The following is a 23999-nucleotide window of genomic DNA, read 5'->3' on the forward strand; positions in this document are numbered from 1 at the left end:
ATTGCTGCTAGGTCGTGCTACCTTGCATGAGGGGGTGTTGATATTGATTCAGTGCAGTGGGGGTCCTAGGCCCCGCTGCTCTGAGGGCAGGGTATGTTACTGATTCTGACCACGGATCCGCGCTTCCCTGAGGGAAGGGAGTGTTACTACTATCGGAGAGGTAGCCATGTTAGTCTGTATTGTAGTTTACTGCTGACTCTGTTTGCTAGACTCTGCTGCTCTGCTGGAAGGGAGTGTCATTATGGACTTTGGCCATTGGGTCTCACTCGCTGTCCTGTAGGCAGGGTATGTACCTGCCTCTGGCTGCTAGGTCTCAGGGTGTGGTGTGTTGTTACTGCCTCTGGCCACTAGGCACCACTACCCTGCGAGAAGGGGTGTTTTTATTGACTGTGGCCAGTAGGCTGGATTGTGTCCCGGAGCTGAGGTGTGGTTATTGGCTCTGGGCCATTGAAGCCAATATGCACAGGGGATGGAGCACCTTTTGAGAGGCCTCAGAGGCCTAACACCTTACCCTTGAGGGAGACAGGCATGAACTACCCTCTGATAAAAAAAAAACATAAAATAATTTGGTACCAGAGCCAAGATCAGATTTTAGGAGCTCCTGGTTCTCAGTTGTGGGTTCAGGCTGCTTAACAATGCTGCTGCACTCTACACATTGATGGTTAGCCTCCTGCCCACCTGGGTGAACTGGAGTCTCCAACCAAATTTAGGCTAATTATTGGAAAGTATTAGTTTTCCTCCTGGGGGATGTTGTGGGAATCCCCAGCTGTCTTCCAGTCAGTTATTTCCAGTCAGCACCCCTACTTCTTACTGGAGTCACAGGATTATAGAATCAGAGATTAGGGTGGGAAGCGACATCAGGAGGTCATCTAGTCCAACCCCCAACTCAAAGCAGGACCAACCCCAACCAGATCATCCTGCATGCCCTGGAGATCGATTCCCTTCTTAGGCTGCTGCTGGAGCGCCGATTGCAACCTGATGGAATTAAACAGCAGACTAGGGGTATGTCTACACTGCACAGCTTTTAGTGACAAGGCACAGCCGGAACAGAATTTCCAGGTCTGGAGAAGTGGGTCTGTCCCACTAAAGCTCATCACCTAATAAATCATTTTGTTAGTCTTTAAAGCGCTACAGGACTGGTTTTTAGTTTTGTTTTGTGAAGATACAAACGAACACAGCTACCTCTCTGTGACAGCCATGTCATTGAAAGTTAGGCCACGTATAGAGCTGACAAAAAGCTTCCCCCACCACCCCCCAACCTGTCACATTTGCTTTTTGTGCAGGAGAGCACTCTTGCTGACAAAGCATTGTTCACTGTAGTACTTGCCAGCAAAAGCTTTTGTTCTCCTGGGTGGGGAGGAGGAAGGAGGCATGCGTCAAGCACCTGTGAACAACAAAAGCTTTGTCACTCAGCTGCCAATGTAGACAAAGCCTAAGTCTATGTCTGCACTTGCCCATGATTGACAAAACATTTGTTGTTCACAGCTGTTTAGCTCCCTCCTCCCTGAAAAAGTTTTGCGGGGGGAAAATGAAAATGTGAATTTTGTTTCGTCGGCAGACGCTCTCTCCTGCCAATAAAGCAAAGCAGCTCATAGTTTGTTGGCAAAAGTCTCAACAGTGTTTGCATACACTGACTTTTAGCAACATGGCTGCATAACACAGACATACTGTCAGAAAGGGCAGCAGTGGAACAAAGTCGGGGAGAACTTTTGGATTTCTTTTCCTTTGAGTGTTTTATTTTCTGACAGAATATATTTTCTGACAGAATATCTGACAGAATGTCAGCACAGCCATGTCACTAAAAGATGCATAGGGAAGACAGAGCTTGAGTCTTGTGGCTGTTTTGAATCTTGCATTGGGCTTTCCATGCACTGCAACTTCACAAACAACTGCCCAGATGATAAAGTGCACACTGCACAGAGGTGCTGCTAAGAAGTGCAGGAGAGTGAGGAGTACAGCTACTGGGGGGAGGGGAGGGGAAGTACATATCTGGGCTTTTTTAAATGTCAAGCATGAGTTTCACTGCCAGCAAAGCGAAAATGTGGGCTCTTCCTCTCTCCCCAGAGGAACAAGTAGGGAAAGAAGAGCTCACGGCTTGTTCAGTACTGACAAGACTTAGAAACTTTGCAGCAGCTGATTTAAAAATGTTATTAAAGCTTATGCTAAAATTACAGAATACGCAGAGTAAGGAAGAAGTGCCTGTGCATCTGGGTGCAGTGCTTCAATTACCCAAAAGTACAGGTTGCTTTAAAAGTCACACAATACATACAGTAAATAATCAGCAATAACCCACATTTAGATTAATAAATATAAAGACACAGTTTAGATATTAGTATCCAAATATTCTGGTCCATCATTCATGAAAAGTGATACAGTACAGAGAGCCCATAAACCTCCAGTGATAATAGTGCGTCCAAGTCACTTTCCGAGTGACTCCTTCAGGGACACAAAGCAAGAAGGGCCTTAGCTCAAGTCCTGATGTCACTACAGTAACCAGATACCCTGCTCTTTGTCTTATATGTGCACCTGTTACCCCTGAACCTCTGTCCTGACTTTTTGCACTTGCTGTCTGGTCACTAGAGGCCACTCAAGGGGGAAGAAATCTTACCAGAGGTCACACACTCAAAATTTGCCCTTAAGTAAAGGAAATGTTGCCCCCTTTAAATAGGATCACAGCTGTAGGCTGAAGAGACCAGCTCAGAATTTTCTGCAATATCTGACTCTAGGTACAATCTTGTGGGATTTCACCAGCACACACTGCTCCTGTTTCCTGCAGCAGGAGCATCATTCTTTATATTTATTTAATATGTTTTCTGAGTTTGCAACCAAAAGCCCTTATCAGATCACAGCCCCGCTTTTCTGAGGAAGGGCCATCCAGTTTTCACACGTTATTGCTCAGGTAGCATAGACTAAAGCTTTTTCGTCTTCCCTGACCAAAGCCCATTCTAGACACTGTTGAGATCCACAACACTCCTTTTATCGAAATCTCTCCTACCCTAACCCCATGGAGCTATTGTCTAGGTGTCGTGTACAAGATCCAACATTATCATAACAATTGATTTCAGATGCTAGCCTCTGAACAGAATACTCTACACAATGATAGACAGGAGCATCAAATCAGCTACATCTCAGTGCACTAACAAGCCCCAGCATGTAATTTCTTGGTATTTTAATCCCTTATGTTTGAAACACATTTCAATTATTTATTTAAATATTAATTGTGAGTGTCACTTTGGCATGTCAACCCTTTACACAGATTACAACAAATACAAATTAAAACATCTTTGTGCCAGGATTACAGAAAATGAGTTCTACAAACTTCTGGAGCCAGATTTGAAGATAAATAAGAAAGCCAATGCTAAGCTGTCAAAAATCAGTAGCAAAATGAACAGAAAAGAATACAAGATTAAAAGATTATTTTTCTATGGAATAAAAACTCTTGGGAATGCTATATACAAAAATCAATGAAAGACTGGCACGGTTGCAAATTAATCACTCAAAAGTTAGGTAATGCCAGAATTGTTCATGATACAATGATTGCATGGTCATAGCCAATCTGTGCACTAAGTAAGTCAGGGCTGTTGCAAAAATAATAGCATGCAACTAAAGTGCATCATGATGTATACATAAAAAGGGACATTTCCTGATTTTTCAGTGTTTCACTTGCAACCTTAACATTCTTTAATGGTCTCAGAGGGGTAGCTGTGTTAGTCTATAGCTTCACAGAAAACAAGCAGTCCTGGAGCAGCTTCAAGACTAACAATTTTATTTATTTAGCAATAAAATTGGTATTGTGTCCAGTTCTGCATACCACATTTCAAGAAGGCTGTGGAGAAGTTGGAGAAGGTCCAGAGAAGAGCAATAAGAATGATTAAAGGACAAGGGAACAGGAGCTTATGAGGGAAAACTGAAGGAATTGGGCTTGTTTAGTTTAGAAAGAGAAGACTTAGAAGGGACATGATAGCAGTTTACAAGTACCTAAAAGAGTGTTACAAGGAGGAGTGAGAAAAATTGTTCTCCTTGGCCTCTGAGGATAGGGCAAGAAGCAATGGGCTTAAACTGCAGCAAGGGAGGTTTAGGTTGGACATTGTGAAAAACTTCCTACCTGTCAGGGTGGTTAAACACTGGAATAAATTGCCGAGGGAGGTTGTGGAATCTGCATCACTAGAAATATTTAAGAGCAGGTTAGACATCTATCAGGGATGGTTTAGATGGTGCCTGGTCCTTCTGTGAGGGCAGGGACTGGACTCGATGACCTCATGTGGTCCCTTCCAGTTCCAGTGTTCTGGGATTCTATGATTAGATACAGCAACGAAGGGTCCTGTAGCACCTTATAGACTAACAGAAAAGTTTAGAGCATGAGCTTTCGTGAGTTAAAGCTCATGCTCTAAACTTTTCTGTTAGTCTATAAGGTGCCACAGGACCCTTCGTTGCTGCTGCAGATCCAGACTAACATGGCTACCCCTCTGATATATGATTAGATAATGAGTTTTGGTGGGTAAAGCCCAAACTGATGAAGTAGGTCTTACCCATGAAAGCTCATTACCTAATGAATAAAATTGTTAGTCTTTAAGGTGCTATAGGACTCCTTGCTTTTTGTAAATCTTTAATGGGATATTAAAAACAGCTCTGCCTGAAAAATGGTTTACTGCCTGTGAAATCTCAAGAAATATGAAACACTGTGTATTGAGGTGAACTGGAATCACGTAGTCTGTGTGCAAAATTAGGGCAGAGGGTGATGATATATGGGGCAGTTGGTCTAGCACTGAACATTGAATTATCCTCTCTCCTTGTACTTACAGCTACATGTTGTGAAGATCTCCTTTGTTTTGTGGACTATGTACAAACTCTGACGTGCATCCAGAAAACTGACCTCAGTGAGACTTTGTATAATCTCACTGCAACTTGGTATGTATTAATAAATGGGAGAACAAAGAGGAAATTAGCTGTGATTTGCCAGAGGCCAGAGAGCACAGTTCCTCTTACCAGGACTAGGGCAGAGCTCTCTCTCTCTCTCACTGCCTAGCTCACTACCAGCTGATTGCCCAGCTAACAAAGAGAGGGACATTTATGATTCCTGGCTTCCATAACAGAGTTGTACTATATGACACCACCCACAGCTGTGCTGACTTTGCTCATGTCTTTGCTTCATTAGGAAAATCTTCCTATCAGGGTGGTTAAGCTCTGGAATAAATTGCCAATGGCAGTTGTGGAATCTCCATCATTGGAGATTTTTAAGAGCAAGTTAGACAAACACATTGCCAGGGTGGTCTAGATACTGCTTGGCCCTGCCGTGCATGCAGTGGACTGGATTTGATGACCTCTCAAAATTCCTTCCGGTCTTGTGAGTCTGAGTGGGTGTGTGTTTTATTTTTAAAGGCTCTCTGAAAGTTTTAAGCACTCCTGCAATCTCAACCAGTCATCCAGAAATGCAACTCACACACGGTACATGTGCTCCATGGAGATGTTAGAATTGAATTCTGATGACAAGTTCAGAGTAGATGTTACAAAGCTAGTTGATGGGCACTACACAACTTGCAGCGCATGCAGTGAATTTCTTCTGAGCGAGAACAGTAAGTACATAAAATTATGAGCCCGGCTTTCAGATGCAGGTGCTTCTGGGCATATGTAGCTCAGAGTCACATTTGAGTGCACAAAACAGCATCAAGGGTTTACGCATGCATGTTGCTAAGTGTTAGGCAGTGGGCCAGCTGCGTAAAGATGACAATGCTTTGCACAGGTTGGAGTGGCATGCATGTGTCTTCCCCTGTAGATCTTTTGTTCCTGGAATATCGGATCACTTGTTCTCACCTCAGATCTGCTGCAGATCCAAATAATCACAATATTAGTTATTTAGCCAGAATCAGATTTGACAGTGAAGGGTCACTTCCACTGGGCATGTCAAGCATTCCCTGAACAGACCTGCAGGAGCCGTTCCAGTGGGAAATCAAAGAGCAGCATGATGTTATTGCCCTGTCTCATGGCATAAAATAACCCTAGAATAACGCAGGCAAAGACTCTCCTTTCTTGAGTCACATCTTGCACAAGAGAATTAATCTTCATGAGGGGAAGTTTAGGATGGATTCTGGAATAGCCTATTCTGCCAATTCACACAGCATGTTGCTGAACCCTGAATCCTGCAATAAACCATGAGGTTAATATGTGCCTAGCTAGACAAGCAAAGGCTGCAAAGGGCTATCAACTCCAGACAGAGATTCCATATTTGATTTGTTGTGAAAATGAAACTTCATGTAACAAGTGTCTAGTTGAGTGTCAAAAAGATGACAGGAAAGTGGATGACATTGCATGAGCGTGAGTAATATGTGATTGATGCTGCTTTCAGAGACAGTTCCAGTACTTTATGCCCAGACTATGCATCTCTCCTCTGTGCTGGGGGTGTCAGAACAGAGAAAATTAAGCACAATTTGTCTTTCTGTGTTTGCACCCACAGTTAAACCATACCCTCCGTTCAATCTGACTGCCACGTTTTCAGATGGATATAACATCTCTTGGGAAACCATCTATCAGAACTCTCTGTTTTATTTTTTGAATAATGAACTGGAATATGAGCTGCGGTATAAGAAGAAGAGTGATACCTGGGAGGTAGGAGGGAAACAAGGATACTCTTGAAATTGTCTGTGCCAGCGGAACAGTTATGCAGGCATGAAATGAAGCAGGAGAAGCATGGGCTTTTGTAAAATAATAGCCCTGAACTCTGATGTGGATGGATGAGGAGAAGTGTCCTCAGGGTGCATGGGTGTCTTCATTTCATTGTCTTGGCTGAAAACGGAAATAATGTTGCAGCAGAACTTGGGGATCACTTAAAGCAGCAGCTGGCTGCTCTGTGCCTGAGGTGGTCCATGGGCTGGATCCATTAGCTTGGCTGGACAGAAGCAGTCTGCAGGCTGGATCTTGCCCACCATGCACTAGGCCTTCTGTGCTGTCCTGTTGAGTCCTGGTTATTTCTTAGGTCTGCTGTGGTGCAGAACGGTTCTTGCCTTTCTGTCTGCATTACCCCAGGTGAGAGTTCCCATTCAAGATACTGTCATGTAAATCAGTGGGAATGGTGTAGGACAGGAGGCTGTAGGGGCTCTTAGGTCCAATGCAGAAATCCAGATTCTGGCTGCATGGCTCTGCATCTGCCTTAGGTATTACTAGATACAAACATCTCTGATACATTTACTCCTTAAAACAAATAATATTACAGACCCTTCTCCCCCAGTGGAGGGACAGGTCCTTTGCCCCTTTTCTTCAGCCATAAGTGTAGTTTGCTTCTATATTTGGAGGGCCAAGTGAAGTGAGGCCCAGAGAGGTATTCGTTCAGGGGTGGGGATGATCAGTAGATGTAGGGGCTGGGGCTAAGCATGTTGGAAGCTCAGGTGTTGGGAGCTGGGTCGTAGGTTCAGGGCATGGTAAGTACAGCTGCACAGGGCTTGGGAAGATGGGAGGTAGCTCCCCATTCAGTGACTCCTCCCGCTGCAGCTGAGGAATGGTAAGGGCAGAAAGCAGGGTGGGGGATGCAGAGCTTCCTGGAACCAAGGGAGAGTCTTTGGGAGTGGGACTGACACAGCCCCAGAGGCCCTCTGCAAGCAAAGTCTCATCATCCTCCCCCCACATCTGGGACTAGCAGCTGAGCAGTCTCCTGGGTGGGAAGCAGCTCCGTGCCTGCAAGTGGACCTCTGCTGTGAAGGTCACTGCTCTCCTGCCCCCACCCCGCCTCACACAACTCACACAGAGAAACTGACCAGCAGCACAGAGATCCTGGCATCGCACCTTCCTCCCCAGTAACCCTCCCTGCTTCCGTGGTGGGTGGGGGCTAGCAGCAATGCCTGTCTCTATGCCTGCAGGTCAGTTTCCCCACACCAGCTTGTGGGGTGAGTCATCAAGAGCTGCTCTCCTGTGGTCCGCTCACACAGCCCACTGTGGGGCAAACTGCTGCACATGCACCCCTTGTCCACCCCCCAGTATTCCCTCTGACAGTTTTCTATCCAGGGATGGAATACATTTTGTTATGTGCACCACCAATAGAAACACAGGCTGCCCCCTGTGAGTGGCTGTGGGTACTCTGCCAATCAGCTGAGCAGCACCTGAATGCTTCTTGGGTAGCTGCCCAGGCCCACAGCTTACAGAGAACACTGCCCCCAGCCCCACTCCTCATTGGCAAGAAAGAGGGACCAGCTACAATGGAGAACTCTGGGTGCCTTTTCCTCACACATTGCCTCCGCATACTGTACAGTTTGGGGAGCCAGCGCCCCCCTCAGCCTCCTACACTCTGTGCCCATGCCACCAGCCTGCAATCTTGTCTTGTGGCTGTAGAGTGGAGGATGCAATGGAGACTGCCCTGTTCACCCAGTAGTTGAAGCTCATTCACTGAATGGCAACGAAGGGTCCTGTGGCACCTTATAGACTAACAGAAAAGTTTTGAGCACGAGCTTTCGTGAGCACAGACTCACTTCATCAGATGCTGGTCTTGGAAATCTGCAGGGCCAGGTATAAATAAGCCAGAGCAAGGGTGGGGATAACAAGGTTAGCTCAGTCAGCAAGGGTGAGGCTTACTACCAGCAGTTGATCTGGAGGTGTGAACACCCAGGGAGGGGAAGTTGCTTTTGTATTTAGCCAGCCATTCTCAGTCTTTGTTTAAGCCTGAGCTGAGGGTGTCGAATTTGCAGATGAATTGGAGCTCAGAAATTTCTCTTTGGAGTCTGGCCCTGAATTTTCTTTGCTGTAGGATAGCTACTGTTAAGTCTGCTGCTGTGTGGCCTGGGAGATTGAAGTGCTCTCCTACGGGTTTTTGTATATTGCCATTTCTGATGTGTGTGCGTTTATTCTTTTACGTAGAGACTGTCCAGTTTGTCCGATGTGTATAGCAGAGGGGCATTGCTGGCACATGATGGCATAAATTACATTGATAGATGTGCAGCTGAATGAACCCATGATGGTGTGGCTGAAGTGGTTAGGTCCTGTAATGGTGTTGCTGGTGTAGATATGTGGGCAGAGCTGGCAACGAGGTTTTTCGCATGGATGGGTCCCTGAGTTAGAGTGACTGTGGTGCGGTGTATAGTTGCTGGTTAGGATTTGCTTCAGGTTGGCAGGTTGTCTGTGGGCACGGACTGGTCTGCCTCCCAAGGGCTGTGAAAGTGGGGGATCATTGTCCAGGATGGGTTGTAAATCCCTGATGATGCGCTGTAGAAGTTTTAGCTGAGGACTGTAGGTGATGGCTAGTGGTGTTCTGTTGGTTTTTCTCTTGGGCTTGTCCTGTAGTAAGAGGCTTCGTGGCACACGTCTGGCTCTGTTGATCTGTTTTTTCACTTCCTTAGGTGGGTATTGCAGTTTCAAGAATGCTTGGTAGAGATCCTGTAGGTGTTTGTCTCTGTCGGAGGGGTTGGAGCAAACGCGGTTATATATTAGTGCTTGGCTGTAGACAATGGATCGTGTGGTGTGTCTGGGATGGAAACTGGAGGCATGAAAGTAGGCGTAGCGGTCAGTGGGTTTACGGTACAGGGTGGTATTGATGTGACCATCGTGTATTAGCACTGTGGTGTCCAGGAAGTGGATCTCCTGTGTGGACTGTTCCAGGCTGAGGTTGATGTTGGGGTGAAAGTTGTTGAAGTCCTGGTGGAATTCCTCCAGAGTCTCCTTCCCATGGGTCCAGATGATGAAGATGTCATCAATGTAGCGTAAGTAGAGATGAGGTGTTAGTGGACGAGAGCTAAGGAAGCGCTGTTCCAGGTCAGCCATGAAAATATTGGCATATTGAGGGGCCATGCGGGTACCCATAGCTGTGCCGCTGATTTGAAGGTATATATCATCGCCAAATCTGAAATAGTTGTGTGTGAGGATAAAGTTACAGAGCTCAGCCATCAGATGTGCTGTAGCATAATCAGGGATACTGTTCCGGACAGCATTTATTCCATCTTCGTGTGGGATGTTGGTATAGAGAGCCTTTACATCCATAGTGGCTAGGATAGTGTTTTCTGGTAGGTCATCAATGTATTGCAGTTTTCTCAGGAAGTCAGTGGGGTCTTGGAGATAGCTGGGAGTGCTGGTGGCATAGGGTCTGAGAAGAGAGTCCACATAACTAGACAGTGCTTCAGTGAGAGTGCCAATGTCTGAGATGATGGGGCATCCAGGATTTCCAGGTTTGTGGATCTTGGGTAGTAGGTAGAATAGCCCCGGACAGGGCTCTAGAGGTGTGTTGGTATAAATCTGTTCTTGTGCTTGTGCAGGGAGTGTCCTGAGCAGATGGTGTAGTTTCTTAGTGTATTCCTCAGTGGGATCTGAGGAAAGTAGCCTTACAATTCACTGAACAGTGACAGAGAGGGAGCCGTGGTAGCCTGTATTCTATCAAAACAAAACAGCACTCCAGTAGCACTTTAAAGACAGACAAAATCATTTATTAGGTGATGAGCTCTCATGGGACAGACCCACTTCTTCAGATCATAGCCATACCAGAACAGACTCAATATATAAAGCACAGAGAACCCAAAATAGTTATCAAGGTTGACAAATTAGAAACATTGTTATCAAGGCTGGCAAATCAGAAGAGCAGAGGGGCGGCAGGAGGAGGGTGTGGGCTGGGGAAGTTAAGAGTTAGATACAACAAAGTATGTAAAAGAGTCCTTATAATGGGCCAAGTAATTGTTGTCCCAGTTCAAATCATTATATTCAAATGTGTTGACTTTGAATATAAATGACAATTCTGGGTATTCCCTTTGTAGACAGTTGTTAAAGTTTCTTTTCAGTAAAACATGGGCTTTCAGGTCATCAACACAATGGCCTGTTCCATTAAAGTGCTGGCTGACGGATTTGTGTGTTTGGAGTTTTTTGATGTCTGTTTTGTGTCCATTCATTCTTTGTTGAAGAGTGTTTGCAGTGTGTCTTATATACATGGTGTGTGGGCATTGTTGGCACATGATGGCATATATGATGTTAGTTGAGGAACAGGAGTATGTGCCCATGATTCTGTAAGTAACATGGTTAGGTCCAGTGATAGTATCGCCAGAATAGATAGGTGGACAAAGCTGGCAATGGGGCTTGTTGTGAGGAAAAGTTCCAGGATTACTATTATTGCGGTATAGTCTGTGGTTGCTAGTGATCATCCTTATAAGGTTGGGAGGTTGTCTATAGGAGAGAACAGGCCTGTCACCTAGGGCCTTCTGGAGTGTGGCACCCTGATTTAGGATAGGTTGTAGAACTTTATGTTGCATTGCAGCGGTTTGAGTTGGGGACTGTAGGTAATGACCAGTGGCATTCTATTATTGGCTTTTTTGGGCCTATCTTGGAGTAGCTGGTTTCTGGGTATTCGTCTGGCCCTGTCAATTTTGTTTTTTTGCTTCTCCCAATGGATAATTCAGGTTTATGAATGTTTGGTAAAGATCTTGTAGTTTTTGGTCTCTGTCAGTGGGATCAGAGCAGATGCGATTGTGCCTAAGGGCTTGACTGTAAGCTGCAGGCAGCACATAGACCAGTGAATAGCATATGTAGCAATGCTGTGAGTGCTTGCAGGGTTTCTCTTAGCTGCATCCCTGGGACATTTTCTAGTATGTGTTCAGATCTGTCTATCTACGGAATGTGTGACAGAACATAGCATAGCATTTCAGAGGGGAGCCATGGTCAAAGCATTTCGTTTTGCCAGGAACTAAGGAAGTGCTATCGCATCACTGCTGGAATAAGGATAGATGAGTCTGAAAAACCCAGAACTGAATGCTTACAAGCCAGCTGTGTTTTGTGGGCTTGGTCTTGTCTCTAGTGAGATGCCTTTGCTTTTCATAAGGCAAAGCAAGGAGATGAGATGGTTCTAAAAGGTTACAGATAGTCTAATATTGAAACCAACACTTTCTTAGTCAAAAACAGAACTTTTGGGGATGGGGAGTGAGAGGGGGCTGGGAATGAACCCTCAACTTCTGCTAAAAGCTGCTTTGATGCATCCCTTTGTGCAGAATCAGAAGAGCAAGGTGATCCCAGAGGACAAGCGAAGTGTGGTGCTCCTGCCACTGGAATTCCAGAGGGACACAGACTATGAGTTCCAGGTGCGAGCCAGGCCCGGGCCTAACTCCGACTACCTGGGGGTCTGGAGCGAGTGGAGTTCCCCACTAACCCTGACGACGGAACCTGAGGGTAATCGGAGCATCAGCCACTTTCAGCCTTCTTGTCCTTCCTACATCCTTCTCTGTCTGATGCTACAGAACAGTTCCAGAAACTGTAGTTTATTAAAACAAAAACTAGTACCATGCAGTCACACTACAGAGCTGAGTGCATCACATTGTAGCAAAGGGCTTAAACTGCAGCAAGGGAGGGTAGGTTTGACATGGTGGTTAAATACTTGAATAAATTGCCTAGGGAAGCTGTGGAGTCTCCAGAATTTGAGCTTGTTAAGAGCTTAAGCTTAAACCAGCACCTGACAAGGATGGTCCAAATTATAGTGCTTGTTTCTGACATCAGTGCAAGAGGAGTGGATTTGACCTCTCCAGATCCCTTTCAGTTCTAGTATTCTGTGATTGTCAAGCTTTCTAACAAAGCAAGTAAACCCCCAGATTGGTCCGCCAGAGTCCAGATTTACCTATGTGGGCATGCTGCAATGCCCACCTCACCTCGGGGGCATTTGGGGAGGGTATGTTGAGGTGTACTAGGTATTGGATTATCATCTGATGCTGCCGTAATGTGGGCGCTTTACACAGGTTTTAAAATACATATGACACCTTGTGTTTGGATGTACGGCTGCTCTGCATTTTAAAACCTACAGCTGCAAGTCTCAGAGCCGCTGAATCTGCAGATTCAGCCTTGCGAGGCTTATGCTATAGCACTAAAGCAACTGTGTAGACATTCAGTTGCAGCTGGAGCTTGGGCTCTGAAGTGCCCCAGACCTCAGGGCCCCAGCTCCAGCCTGAGCCCAAATGCTGATATGGCAGCTTTTAGCACCATCGTTTGTAGGGCTGGGCTCTGAGGTTCCTTTACCATGCAGGGTGATGTACCTAGACATGTGCCATCATCTGAAGACAGAGCAAGGAGGGCTATTGTTTCAATGTTGGCCTTCCAGTGGTTTACAGGCAGATGGTTTGCAAAAACTGGGACAATCTGGGATTAGCAGGTTCCACTCCTGGAGTTCAGGGTCCAATGTTCAGATCAGGGAAGCTGGGTTCAGGGAGCCTGTGTTGAGGGCTCTGATTTCAGGACTGGGGAATTTATGTATCCAGCTTTGACACTGGGTTTGGTGTGTCAGTCTGGCCTTCACATTATACGGCGTGTGATTCGGACTCATGTATAGCAACATAAAAAACATATTTGGCCAGGAGTGTAGGGAGTGCTCCCACCAGTGCCTTAGGGGAGTATTTCCTCAAATTGTGCAGGGGGAGGGATAAGGGCTATTGGCATATGGCAACCCCCCACCCCCACCCCCTGGCAAAAAATGGGCTCTCCTTCAGTCTCCCCAGAGGCATATGCCAAGGGTGCTTTCTGCTCTGTCATGTAGGAATAGGGTAGAAGGTGTTAATAGGTGGACTATGACCAAAATCTGGGACACCAGAAGCTGTTAAATGGACTGCAAAATCTTTCAATGTGCTTCTTATTATTCTTATTCTCATTATTACCATGGAGTGAAAACTGTTTCTCTGAAGTCTGGACCTTGACAACATCTTGACCAAGAAATCTGGACCTTGACAAAAAAGAACTGATTACCCCTTGTTTGGAATATTAGCTCAGTCAATATCATGTCTACCTTGTTTGTTCCCCCTGCACCCCAGGCTATTTGCCTGGCTCATTCTCCAGGCCCCTGTTTCCCATTTACTTATGAAGCCCCTGGAAGGTGTCTCAGGGAAGTGCTAAGCAGAGGCAGCTGAGCACTTCTAGATCTGAGCCCTTGGTACAGGGAGCTACCATCTTCAGTTCCTTGTCATTGTGTTTCCTCATGGAGAGTGATCCAACAAAGGGTGACGCTGCAGGGCGTGGTTCTGTCTGAGCTGCTGGCAAGTAGCCCAGACTGCTGTTCGATTCTGTGTGGCCCAAACTCCTCCTGTGGAAGCGACCAAGGAGGAGCCGTGCTAGACCCCAATTCCACAGCGCTGTGCTGCAGGCCAGCATCTCAGAGCCTACAGGAGATACTTCAGGATGTAGCAAGCCCAGTGCTATTCCACCCTTCTGCCCTTGACCTCTTCTGCTTTCTCTGGCATCTTTAACCAGAAGCCGAAGTTCAGGGTAGGTACAGACTAACCCTGGTTACTCCACCCTCAGACAGCCCAGGAGCACGATGGCTGGTGTCGCTGCTCGCCTTTGCGCTGGTTGCCGTCTCCATCACAGTGTTTCTGACCAGACACCACAGGTAAGAGCGTACAGGGGCGTTTGGCAAATACTCAGCTCAGCTTCTGCTCCTGATCGCACAGACTCAGGTTTTCTCTGATCTCTGTCAGTCCACAGCACCAGTTAATCAGTGACACTTTGCACAAGGGGGAGCTGTGGGAGGGGGGAGAGGGACAACTCCACTTTCATTAGTATCGCACCATGGAAAGTCTGGTTTGAGCATTGGCTACTAAACCCAGGACTGTGAGTTAAATCCTTGAGGAGGCCATTTAGGAGTCTGGGATAAATATGTTTAAAAAAATCTATCAGGGATGGTGTTTGGTCCTGCCCAGAGGGCAGGGAACTGGACTTGATGACCTCTCGAGGTTCCTTCCAGTTCTGTGAGGTGTGTGTGTGTGTGGAGACTCAGTCCTCCACTGTCCTCTTCGGGGTGAGCAGGACCGGGGTTGTGCTTGGTGGACTCACAGTCCTGTGGGTGCCCATAGCACTGCTCTTCCCAGAGGCATCTGCTGTGGCCTGTGGCAATCTGCTAGCATGTGGAGTCCTCAGCTCTCTCCTTTATGAGGGCACTCTGCCCTCTAGTGGAGCCCTGCTTCCAGTGACACTCACGAGGACTGGACCTTTCCCCTGCCCTTGTGAACTGGGAGCACTGCTAGTTAATTATGCTCGTGTGAAACTCACAGCACCTAGGGCCCCAGGAGAGTAGACTCCAAGGACCCAGACAGGGGCACTTGGGAGCAGAACCCAGACCAGGTAAATGCTCCTGCTCCAAGCTGCTGTGAACTCCAAACTCAGGCTGGGTGAGGCAAGGGTACTAGGGTTTGTAGCCTCTGGGAAGCCTAGAGGGGAGCCTAGGCACTAGGTATATTCAGGCCTGGGAGACTACCGGGAGTAAGGGTGGCACAGACCATAGACTTCTAGGGAAGAAACTGGAACAAGCCTAAGGCCTGAGCATTTTGTGAGGGGCTGTTAATCTTAATCTATCTCATAGAACTGGAAGAGACCTTGAGGGGTCATTGAGTCCAGTCCTCTGCCCTCATAGCAGGATCAGGCACCGCCCCTGACAGATTTTTTGTTGCATCTGACCATTTAGAAGGGATGCTAATCATTATGGGAGGGAGGATTCAAAGCTCCCGTTTTTGTTGGGCAGAGCCTGGAGGCCATACATATCAAAACTCCATCAGCCTGGCCCACCCTGAGCCACAGGAGAATGGAGTATTACTAAGAGGGCAGGGCGGATCCAGTTGTTTTCCAGGAGAATTACACTCCCAACAAGGCCTGGGCACATGGTTCCAGCTGCTCAATCCCAGGTGCTTTGGCTTGCGCCTGTGACACTGCTTGGCACTGAACCCTTTCTCTTGTTTTCTGTTCCAGTGTATGGAAGAAGCTGGGGGGTTTCATCCCGGATCCTGCTCCCTTTTTCAAACCACTTTATGTGGTACACAATGGAGATTTTAAGGTATAAATTAAATAAATCATGTCCGTGGGCAGAGAGGCACGCTGTAGAGTTAAAAGAAATAGCCCAGAACCTGCATACAGGCTGGGGCTTTCCAGAGGAAGTAGTGGGAGGAAGAGTCTATTGCAAAAGAACATCAAGGGACGCTTGGGTGCCGGTTTGAATTCATCCATGCATCTGCCTGCAGAAGAGCAGCTCTGGGGGCTATTGAGAGACTGATTCAGGGGGGTATTTAGCACCTCACTTTTGTTTCCCAATCCTCAGATTTCTTGGCCATGTTGTTACTTTGCCTCTGTGGAGTACTTTTACAGCATTGGCACAGCAGATTCACTCACAGCCCCTGGGGGACTAAAGCACTCTGTGCAGCCTCTGTCTGCTGCGTTGTGTTTACGTCTCTGTTTGCGCTGCACTGGGATGTGGCTTTTGTGTGTCTCACACAGGACATAGCCACCTAAGCACACTGTCCCATTCCCAGTAGCCATCTGAGTGCTCTGTGAGCATTCCATCTGGAGCCATTCTTTTTCCACCATCTTCTCCTTATGCCTGGAGGCCAGTGTTAGTGCTTGCAATCCCCTCCTTTCTAGGAGATCTTTTAATTCAGAGCGTAGTTGTAAGTATCAGCCTTCAAGGGGTAAATAATCAATCCAATAATATTCATGGTGCTGCAGTTATCTCTGAATTAGAAACCTATCTCCCTGAAGCCAATAACCTTATCTAGTCACCCCAATTCACTTTTCACTTAAAACCAGCTGAACTCCTTCTTGCTTTAATCCTGATCATCTTTCTCTCTAGCTAAATGGCTAGCAACAAGCAAGTTCTCAATGGAAATCTGATAGACTTTAATGTGAGGGGAGAAAATTGCGAAATCCATGTGTGCTTTTCAGGGCTTAGTCCAGCGGGGACCTTGCCATACAATGGATGAATGAACAGAATGCCCATGTCCAAATGCGGAATTCACATTATCGCATCTTCCTGCCGTTTCCTATTGTTGAAGCACCTTTCATCAGGGATACTTCAAAATCTGCCTCTTTTTCCTGTTTCTTCTCTGACCAACCCTTGGGAGAAACCCGAGCTGTACTAGACACACTAATGTAAAGACTTTAGCCAGGTGATGAAAGAGGCCATTGGTTAAAAGGGCAAATTTTCATATTTTCTGCTCATGGGTTCTTGCAGAACAAAATACAGACGGGCTCTTATTACAGTGCCCCCTCCTGACCCTCTTTCTGCCATCTGCTCCCTTCTTCCCTTTCCACCTTACTTTGCCACTTCCCTTCTTGCACCTCCACTAAACTTACCAAGCCTTTTGCCCTCCTCGTGCCTCACTTATTGTTGAGGACTTTGAAACACATTTGCTATTATTGGCTGTTTCTCCCTGAGGCTGATCAACCATGGAATCTACACTGGGGACTTTGCCATCCTATCTGTCTCACTCAAGTCACTTTGATACCTCAGTGCAAACAGCTTTCCCTGCATATGACCCTCCCTTTACTGCATAATTAAGGGAGTACCCTTGCCCCAAAGCCAAGCAGCATCTGCCTCCCACAATAAGTCCCCAGTTTCACACCTCCAGGTGCTAACTTAGAATTGCAGAAAGTTAAAGTATGTAGAAAATGGGCTAAAACAATGACCCTGTCCTATAAATAAATGGTACATATGTGTCTTGCACCCATGTGCTGTGCTGGTCACAGCACCCTCAACAGAATACAGCAAAAATAAAAGGTGTTTAGAGACAAGGACACACACCGATCACAGACCTTGAGACTGTGTGTTTCACAAGAAACTGAAAAGATAGGTCTAATTAGTTTGGAGAAAACAAAGAAGAAGAAAGATGTATAGAAAATAGTGTCTGGTCTGGAGGAAAATTACTGTGCACTGTCATTCATCCTCTTTCATAACACAAGGGCAAAAGAGATGTTCTGGGACAATGAAAAGCAGCACACTTAAATTGATAAAGGAAGGAGTTTTTATGTTAGTCGTAATCAGTATTTGGCATTCACTGCCACAAGATGTCACTGAGACCAAGAGCTCAGCAGGACTCTAAAAGGACCAGCTGTGTATTTGGCTAACAGTGCATGCCAAGTTAGAGTGGAGAAGATAAACTATATAAAGTTCTCTCTCCTCTTTCAGGTGTAAGCCAGATCTCTGAGGGTATAAAGAAGAAAACTCCCTCTCAGTTGTGTGAGGCTGCTTAGGCCTCTTAAATACTGCCACATCCTGGCCCTCTGGTGCCCAAAGCTAGAGGCTTGTGCCAAGTCTAATAAGAGCCTGAGTCTTGGAGCTAATTGCCAGGCTTTGTTCCGAGGCAGTTCAGGGAGGCACTGCCAGCTGGGAGCTCAGCAAGTATGGCCAAGTCTACGTACTACCCTGAAAGTAGAGGGCCAGGCAAGAGCCATGCTGACCAGCCACTGAGGTGAGGCAAGGCAGGTTGGGGAGGCAGAGGAGTGGCCTTGGGGGAACTTTGCTCTCCTGTTTCTCACACAGAAGAAACATCCAAGTGGAGACATTTTGCTAATTTTGTGTTAATTTGGGGGTAAATTGGCATCCCAGAGAGAACCCCCAAGCCCACAGGCAACAGATGTTCAAATTGCAGCGAGTCTTTCACTGTCCTCAGCACCCATTCTCTGAGCACTGCTCATTCCAAAGGATCTCACAGCACTCTGGACAGAGGTCACATCAAGCTCCTCTGGGGTGGAAAAGTGGCAGCCATTCTCCATCAGACTGGGACAGAGGCTTTTGGCTGCACTGGTCCTTGTTAGGCTGCTGAGAAAGAATGAAAGGTCATTAATTTCTAAGTTACAAAATGCTGAAGCTGAGAAACTTCTGGGAAGTTAATGAAGTTGCAGAATAAAGCAACAGTCACCCACACAGTAATCAGCCGCAGCACAAAATGCACTGAGAAGGGCGCTACAGAGGATGTGGTGACCTCGCTAGCACCTGAACTAGGACTTTATTACCAGCTGGTAAAAACCAACTGTTCTAGGACACATTCAACCACAGTGTTGTCTGCACAAAACCAGGCAGCTTAAGTATTCTTGCAAATAAGATGGAAATTTTCTTCAGGTAGTGCTGAGGGAAAAGGCATTGAGAGCCTGACGTTCAGTCGATTTGTCCCGCTTGTGCCTTCTCAGGTGCTTTGGAGGCTTGGTAGCAGCTGTGCCTAGTGAGTGGTAGTGGTTTGAGGGTCAGTTATAGCTTTGGTTTTACATCCTTCTTTGTTCTGTGCTCTACCCTGGCTGGGGCTGAGCCCAGAGAGGGGTCATGGCTGGTTGTTGTCTTTTATTATAATTTTTAATTCAAGAAGAATCTGTTCAGTAATTTCCGAGTTACAAAGCAACAAAAAATACTGGCTCCAAAGCTGCTCTGTTTCCAGAGTTTGGTATCCCCAGCATCTTTGGTTCTCTAGGCCCATTTATGCTGTCCTGATTAACCTTGCAGCCCAGCACAAAGGTGGTGGAATTAAAAGTCTTTCAATTTTTGTCTGAGGTTGTGCGTGACATACTCCAGTCATAGATCTGGCTGGCAGGAGAAAGTAAACCCCCTTACTAAGTGCAGACATAATGGCCGTGTCTACACTTGCCCCCTCCTTTCAGAGGGGGCACATAAATGAGGCAGTTCAGAAGATTCTAAAGAGGAACTAAGATGAATATGCAGCACGTCATTAGCATAATGGTGGCCACGTGCAATTTGAAAGTGCAGCTTTCAGAATGAACGCCACCCGTGTAGATGGGGACCTTTGGAAAGGACCCCTTGTCTTCGAAAGCCCCTTCTTTCTGTTTGGTTGTAGGAAGAAGGGGCTTTCGAAGTCAGGGGATCATTTTGAAAGTCCCCTGTTTACATGGGTGGCGTGCGTTTCAAAAGCGGCACTTTCGAAGTGTGCATGGCTGTCATTATGCTAATGAGGTGTTGCATATTCATATCAACATCTCATTATCATTTTCGGAACTGCCTCATTAATTCAGAAGGGTTAAGTGTAGACATGGCCAATATGTTAGAAAAGATATGTCAAGGAGTACAGACAGCTGAAAGCAGAGTACAGTTGCTAACTAGTTATTTTGTGTAATTCTTGTTGTGCTCTGGGTGGAGCTGGACCCTTGGGAAAAGGAGTGAGACATGGCAGGCAAGCAGCAAATACATTCTGCTTGATTAATGCCAAGAAAACAGATTTGCGGTTTTTGGAGAACAGCTTTTTGCACTGTGTAAACACCTTCCAATCCTTTGCAGCCCTCAGACAACCAGGTTTAAAATCAGGTAATCTGTATAACCCTTAGAATTGCAGGCTGAAACATATCTTTCCATGGAGAGTGTGAGACAGTAACAAGCTGTATTCCAGACCTGCTCTGTCCCATTAGACTGAGAGCAATTTGGGGGAGGGACTGTGTCTTTCTAGATACCTGCACAATACCCAGCATGGGGGGGCACTTCTGCCATATACATGATTGATATTAATTAGTGCAGGGCCACTGGGACAACAATTGGTGTCAGCTGGGGCTGTTTTCTACTGTACTGGCACTATGATGACAGGAGAGCACTCTCCCATGGACCTGATTTCTCCACCTCAACAAGGAGCCGAAGCTATGTTGATGGAAGAGTGTTTCCCACTGACAGAGTGGTCTGGACATTGGTTTAAGTCAGCGTAACGTATATCGGTTTTTAACATCCCAGAGCAATGTAAGTTACATTGATCTTAATGGTAGTGTATATACGCTCCCAGAGTTTCAAAGAAAATTAGAGGATTCAGCCAGGAGTGTTGACTGTGAAATAAAGACAATGACATTTTTATTCTTTATGCTGTGCCTATAAGGAATGAAGTGTCCCTCACTCCAGACAGATGTGTCCCAGCTCCCAGAAACTTACAAGGTACAATGTACACAAGACATGACAAATAAGAGCAAGAACAGAGTAAAGGCAGATGCATTGAGGCTGGACAGGTCATACAAAGAAACTCTGATCATGTTCACTCCTAAGGGAACACTGAGGCCGGGGCCATGGTGCAGCAGAAGGGGCTATGGCATTCCAGACATAGGGAGCATCATGGCAAACATGCCATGCCATATGTAGGAGGAAGACCAAGGGCACAAAGTCTGGGCTGGATGCAGCAGAAGGCATGGCTAAGAGCTTTGTGATGAGGGAGTGAACGCCAGGCCAGGAACCTGATCAGGCTAAAGGCAGGGACACACTCCAAGCCTGAGGAGCAAGTACAAAGCAGTGACAGGAGGAGCCAGAGGAAACTAACTGATTGAATTGACTTACAGATAATTCTCCTGCAGCTGCTGGGCTTGGCAATAATACCACTGACATTCTTGCTCTTCCCATTTGATTAGAGTCTGATATCCCTCTGAAAACAGTTCAGTTTCCCAGGCAGCCGCAAGCCACAGCTCTGCAGCCACTTTACACCCCACCTGCCTTTAGCAATGGCAGCAATATGCCAGTGCAGGCTGCCACTGAGTGCAGCACTAATAACCTCTGTCCTTGTGTCTCTGCAGAAGTGGGTTGGTGCATCCTGTACGAAAGCAACCCTGGATTTCTTTGATTGGGGAATTGTACTTCCTGAAGTTTTAGAAGTTTACAACAAGCACCTTTCCTGCAACACTGGAGCCGAGGCGCTGAAAGAACTCAATAGAGATCACCTTTCCCAGCCCTGTGCATCTTGCCTCACAATGCACAGTCAGAACAACCAATCCCATCTGTCCAGTTTGAATAGTACCAGCGGGGGACAGGACCAGTCATATGGCCATCTCTCTATTGAGACAGTAACTGTGGCTGATGAATTTATATCTTGTTGCCCACAGTGCAACTGTAACAATGCTCACAGGGATCATGAGCATCTGGATGATGATGATGATGACAGAGATGATGATAGAGAGGATGGGTACCCCAAGGTTAATCTTGATGGTGACAACAGTGAGACTTCTTGCTGCCCTCCGGTGGCTGCCCTGCATGCACAAGATAACATCATTTCCTCAGGCTCCATGTCTGTGCAGCACTCATGGAAGAGTGTTAGTCCCGTGGTGCACCTCACAATGGCAGAGGCACAGGTAGGAGGGATGGAGAGTATTTTAGAGGGTTTTTGCAGATCTCCTGAGCAATGGGATTTAGAAAGTCCAGTTTCTCTGTCTCCTCCAGATGGTGAAAGTGTTTCCTATAGCGATGGCCCCTATGACTTTTCCTCTCCTAGTGCACGAACTGGTGATGGTTACCCAACAATTTGCCTAGATCTAGACACCATTGACAGTGGATTTGTGGACTCAGATTGTGGGAGTCCAACTGAGTGTGAATTTGAGAAAAACAGTCAAACCAACTCAGGGTGTATTTCTGGATCCATCACACTTGAAAATGAAGGAGAGGACTTCCCACGGAGTTATGTCAAACAATGGGTTTCCTACCGCTTTGCCACACTGCCCAGTGGGACACAGACAAGCTAAGGACTCCTGCTCCTTGCTATTTCCAAGCCTGTGCACTAATACAGAACCTCAGAAAAACTAAGAATCACCAATGAAACAGAGCAAAATTTGCTCAGTGCCAGCACCTATATTTCTTGCAACTTAAGCTAGCAGTTCTATAGAATTTTGCCTTTTTCCCCGCTATACATCCTAGATTCATATCACATCAATTTGACATGATCAGCTTCTTGACTGCTTCCATGGTCATACTGGTGCACAACGAGCTATGGCATTTTGTTTCTTCCAAGCAGAAAAAACAATAGCACTCTGGGAATTTACTGTTAGCCTGAGGAAAGGCACAAGACATTCTGAAGCCATGTTCATAAAAAGAATAGGAAACTTGCAAATGACTGTTCCTCAATAATCTGACTGAGCTTGAGAATTCACTGACATTTAGGGCTTATGTAAGTATCACCCGAACTTCGGAGTGCAACAAACGGAACAGAACGGTGGTAACAGGTTAAATTCCAATCAGTCTTGATTCTGTCTTTTGCTGACCAGAATCTTATTCCATCATTCTTTGAACCTAAACTTTCATGTAATAGTTTCTCAGCAAAGCAATACATTTTAACTTCAGACATATTCTCACCATTCTTTAAGCAACATGTTTAAAAATACGTTCTAAGCATGTTAATTTTCGCATTGTAGTAGCTTGTAGCTTTATTCAAGAAATGCAGGAACTATGTGTCTGTCTGACAATAATGAAGCCCTGACCTTGGCGCTTGGGCACTACTGCAATATAACTGTTCAACAGTACTAAAGCTGGACTGTTCTGCTTCTAATTGACCTGCTCCTGGCACGTGCAGTAGGCTCAGGAAAATATTTGCCTCTGGCTGTTTCATAACTGCATTTTGTGTTGTTTAGGCTAATGGTATTGTAAAGTTGATATAATATTGTTAATGAGCGCAAGGGTCCAGGCCTGCAGTTAGTGCACTTCCAGTGTGTTGTAATAATCCTGTTCTGTCTGTGATACAAATAAATATCTCTTGCCCCCTCCTTGTTACCTGGGATTTCTGCTGCATAGCTAGTTCTCCTAGACAGGGGTAAAAATAACTTCAGTTTCTTACAGGTACTGTCATATTGCGACCCCCTCTCTGGGGAGTGGGGAGATCCTCATGGCAGGAAGTTGGGGGATTATGCAGTGTGCTTGCTGGCTCCAGTCCGGTGGCCTCTCCTCTGGTTAGCTCTCCCTGCAATGCTCTGCTGCATTGCTAGAGGGTGCTGGAACACAAAAGCAGGGATGTAGTCCCAGTCTCTTGGCCAAATTGTGTTTGGCCTGCCTGCTTTCCTACAGCTGTTTCAGTTAAAAACAGGAGTCTTTTGCCAGACCTGGTATGCCCTGGGAAGCAGCTGCCACGTTCCACCATAGCAGAGGCTAACCTGCTCCAAAATAATTTCCCATTTGGAGAATGGCCCCACGTTTTCTAACATCAGTATCAAAAGAAGCTGGGAAGGAAGCGTCAGGCTTTTACAATCTAGCTCCTAAATGGTGGTGCTTCCCTTTCAGCTGCACAGGAAGGGCACATTGCCTGAGTCATCAGAGCTCCTGCCCTTACATGGACTCCAACACCTCCACTGTGACTTATAAACCACAGTAATGGGGAAAGGCCCAAAAGGTAGGGTTGCCAACAGAGAAAACAAAATGTCTAATTTCCATCACCAGTTTCTGAAGTTCTTTGGGCAGCCCCTGCACACGAGGCCTGCTACTCTGAGTGCATCCAGCTGCATTTGTCTCCAGGTGGCCTTTAGGAAGCAGCCCCCATTTCAGAGAGGTGCAGTTTTTGCATTCCCTCCAGGTTAGAGGGGTCATG

General features: G+C 46.3%; 1 protein-coding gene across 1 annotated transcript in view; it reads left to right on the forward strand.

Annotated features, from left to right (window-relative positions):
- IL21R (interleukin 21 receptor) overlaps positions 1 to 23178 on the forward strand; it is a 35291-nt gene extending 12113 nt beyond the window's left edge. The window contains exons 3-9 of the mRNA XM_075010844.1: positions 4803 to 4908; positions 5380 to 5573; positions 6452 to 6603; positions 11940 to 12117; positions 14227 to 14314; positions 15667 to 15751; positions 21232 to 23178. Coding sequence (XP_074866945.1) covers positions 4803 to 4908; positions 5380 to 5573; positions 6452 to 6603; positions 11940 to 12117; positions 14227 to 14314; positions 15667 to 15751; positions 21232 to 22170 — 1742 coding nt within the window. The 3' untranslated portion in view covers positions 22171 to 23178. The remainder of the gene's footprint in view (positions 1 to 4802; positions 4909 to 5379; positions 5574 to 6451; positions 6604 to 11939; positions 12118 to 14226; positions 14315 to 15666; positions 15752 to 21231) is intronic.
- Positions 23179 to 23999: the final 821 nt, after the last annotated feature.

The sequence above is a fragment of the Carettochelys insculpta genome, chromosome 16 (assembly GCF_033958435.1).
Source record: "Carettochelys insculpta isolate YL-2023 chromosome 16, ASM3395843v1, whole genome shotgun sequence".
NCBI lineage: Eukaryota > Metazoa > Chordata > Testudines > Carettochelyidae > Carettochelys > Carettochelys insculpta.